The sequence below is a fragment of the Emiliania huxleyi genome (genome assembly GCF_000372725.1).
Source record: "Emiliania huxleyi CCMP1516 unplaced genomic scaffold EMIHUscaffold_272, whole genome shotgun sequence".
Classification (NCBI taxonomy): domain Eukaryota; phylum Haptophyta; order Isochrysidales; family Noelaerhabdaceae; genus Emiliania; species Emiliania huxleyi.
Window position 1 is genome coordinate 129,658 of NW_005199989.1, and position 2,073 is coordinate 131,730.

The window sequence follows — 2,073 nt, forward strand, 5'->3', positions numbered from 1 at the left end:
ACCCCCACCCCCCTCCACACACACACACACACACACACACACACACACACACACACACACACACACACACACACACACACCTCCCTGTCCCCCTCCCCCCTCGCCCAGCGGCGCGCTCGCGTCCCCTCGCAGCTGTGAACGGCGTCTCTTCACACCTCCCGGCCATGAGCAGGCACAGCAACGCTCGGCTCCCTCACGGGCATGCTCAGTGCTGCGGCGGCAGCGCGAGCGCTCGGCCTGCCCCCCGCGCTGCGGCTGGCCCTCCTCAGCCGCTCCACAACCACCGCTCTCGCGCCGGAAATGTGCCCTCTATCTCCCCGTATCTCGCGTGTCGCCTCCTCTCCTGCGAGCCCTCTATCTCGCCATATCTCCCCATATCTCCCCGTATCTCAGGTGTCGCCTCCTCTCCTGCGAGCCCTCTATCTCGCCATATCTCCCCATATCTCCCCGTATCTCAGGTGTCGCCTCCTCTCCTGCGAGCCCGCGCTTGGCTCGCCAGCCTAGAAGCGGAATGCGGATTCTTGTGTCCAAAGCAGCGCGCGAGAGGGGCTGTATCCCGCTGCATTCGGCTGGTAATCGTAGCCCCTCGTATTCACGCGGTGCTCTGAGAACTCTGCACTGTTCCGTGCTCCCGCCCTGACTTCGGTGAGTTGATGGTGCAGGCATGTTGGCCGCGTTCCTCACCGGACTTGTCGCCATCCCGCTCGGCTAGCCCCTGGGCCGTTGCCCTCGCACCTCCCCTCTAGGAACTGTCTCGGATCCTCCTCGGACCCCTTTCCCATAGGCAAGCCCCTCCTCTCACGGCTGGGTGTGCGCGACCCCGCCGCGCGCGGCCTGGCGCTCTCCGGCACCGCCCACGGCGGCGCAGTGCTTTGTCTGAGCGACGAGCGCGAGGCGTTCCCGTTCGCCGCGCTGATGATGAGCCTCGGCGCCGCGTGCAGCGTCGGCTTGCTCACCGTTGCCCCTGTGCGGGCGCTCGTGTTGCGTGTCGCGTTGGGACAGGCCGTCCAACTCTGAGCTCTTGAGCTGCATCCCCCACAAATTTCTTTAGCTGAAAACTGATCTATCGACGTGTGTTGTGCAGTCTGCCCCGATCGGGACCCCCCCCCAGCAGCAGCGCTGAGCTGCTGGGGTCAAGCTCGCGACGGGGTGGATCCTGTGCCTCTCTTATCACTGGTGGGCTGGGTGTGCAGCAGCCGCGCTCAAAAAGAGGGAAAAACTACTTTGACTGTCAGCTTTCTCGACACACCGTTCTCGGCCCGGCCGGAAAGCTGGCTGGTGGTCGCGCGCAGCGCGTCGGCGCGGCTCCAACTGATCGGGCACCTCGGCTGGGTCCATCAGCACGAGGCCCGCCCCGTCGGGGAGCCCCGCGAGCGCATGTAGCCCCACCCCATGCCCCGCCCCAGATCGCGCTGTTTGGCACGAAAAGACGTGGCGCCAAGGGGGGGGGTCAAGTATGGTACCCTAGAGATTCTCACCCCACCTCGCCGCCGCGCTCCCGCGGCACACACCGCAGCAGTGAACATGCGAATCGAAGTAGCCATTATTCAGTTCTGTACGCACTGTTGGTTGGCATATTTCTTTTTTTGAGCCGTGGTGTACCTGCGTTAGTGCCAGTGCGCGCCAGTCCCGTGCCTAGTGCGAGGAAGTTTTGTTGTAAAATTCTTTTTGCGGCCACAAAAAGAAAACAGAGGACCCTCCCCCCGCCCAAATAAAAAGTTGAGTGCCCACTGCCAGATCGCCAGGGGGCAAGTGTGTGTGGACCTTCGACCTCGTAATGTAGGTCACCACACCAAACCGGGTGCTAGGAGAGGTGAACTGAAGGCCTGACAACCGACCTGTGGGTGGGTGCACTGGGCACTCCCTGCGCTCGGCACCGGGCACCGCCTCGGAACACAAAATACGCCTGCGGACGGACGCTCAAAAAGTCATTTTTATCAGGCGGCTCACCGCTCGAGACTGCTATCGAGACTGCTACTTGCGACACATGTCGGTAGAATTCTTTGGAGAGGCTTGGGACAGAATTCTTTTTGCGATCGGTCGCAGCGCCGCGCGCGCGCGGCCGCGCGCGCG

The 2,073-nt window shown here is 63.1% G+C and overlaps 1 protein-coding gene across 1 annotated transcript in view; it reads left to right on the forward strand.

Annotated features, from left to right (window-relative positions):
- EMIHUDRAFT_115930 (hypothetical protein) overlaps positions 1-1,017 on the forward strand; it is a gene marked incomplete at both ends in the record, with an annotated part of 3,793 nt that extends 2,776 nt beyond the window's left edge. The window contains 3 exons of the mRNA XM_005776782.1: positions 173-302; positions 394-458; positions 785-1,017. Of these exons, the coding sequence (XP_005776839.1) occupies positions 173-302; positions 394-458; positions 785-1,017 (428 nt within the window). The remainder of the gene's footprint in view (positions 1-172; positions 303-393; positions 459-784) is intronic.
- Positions 1,018-2,073: the final 1,056 nt, after the last annotated feature.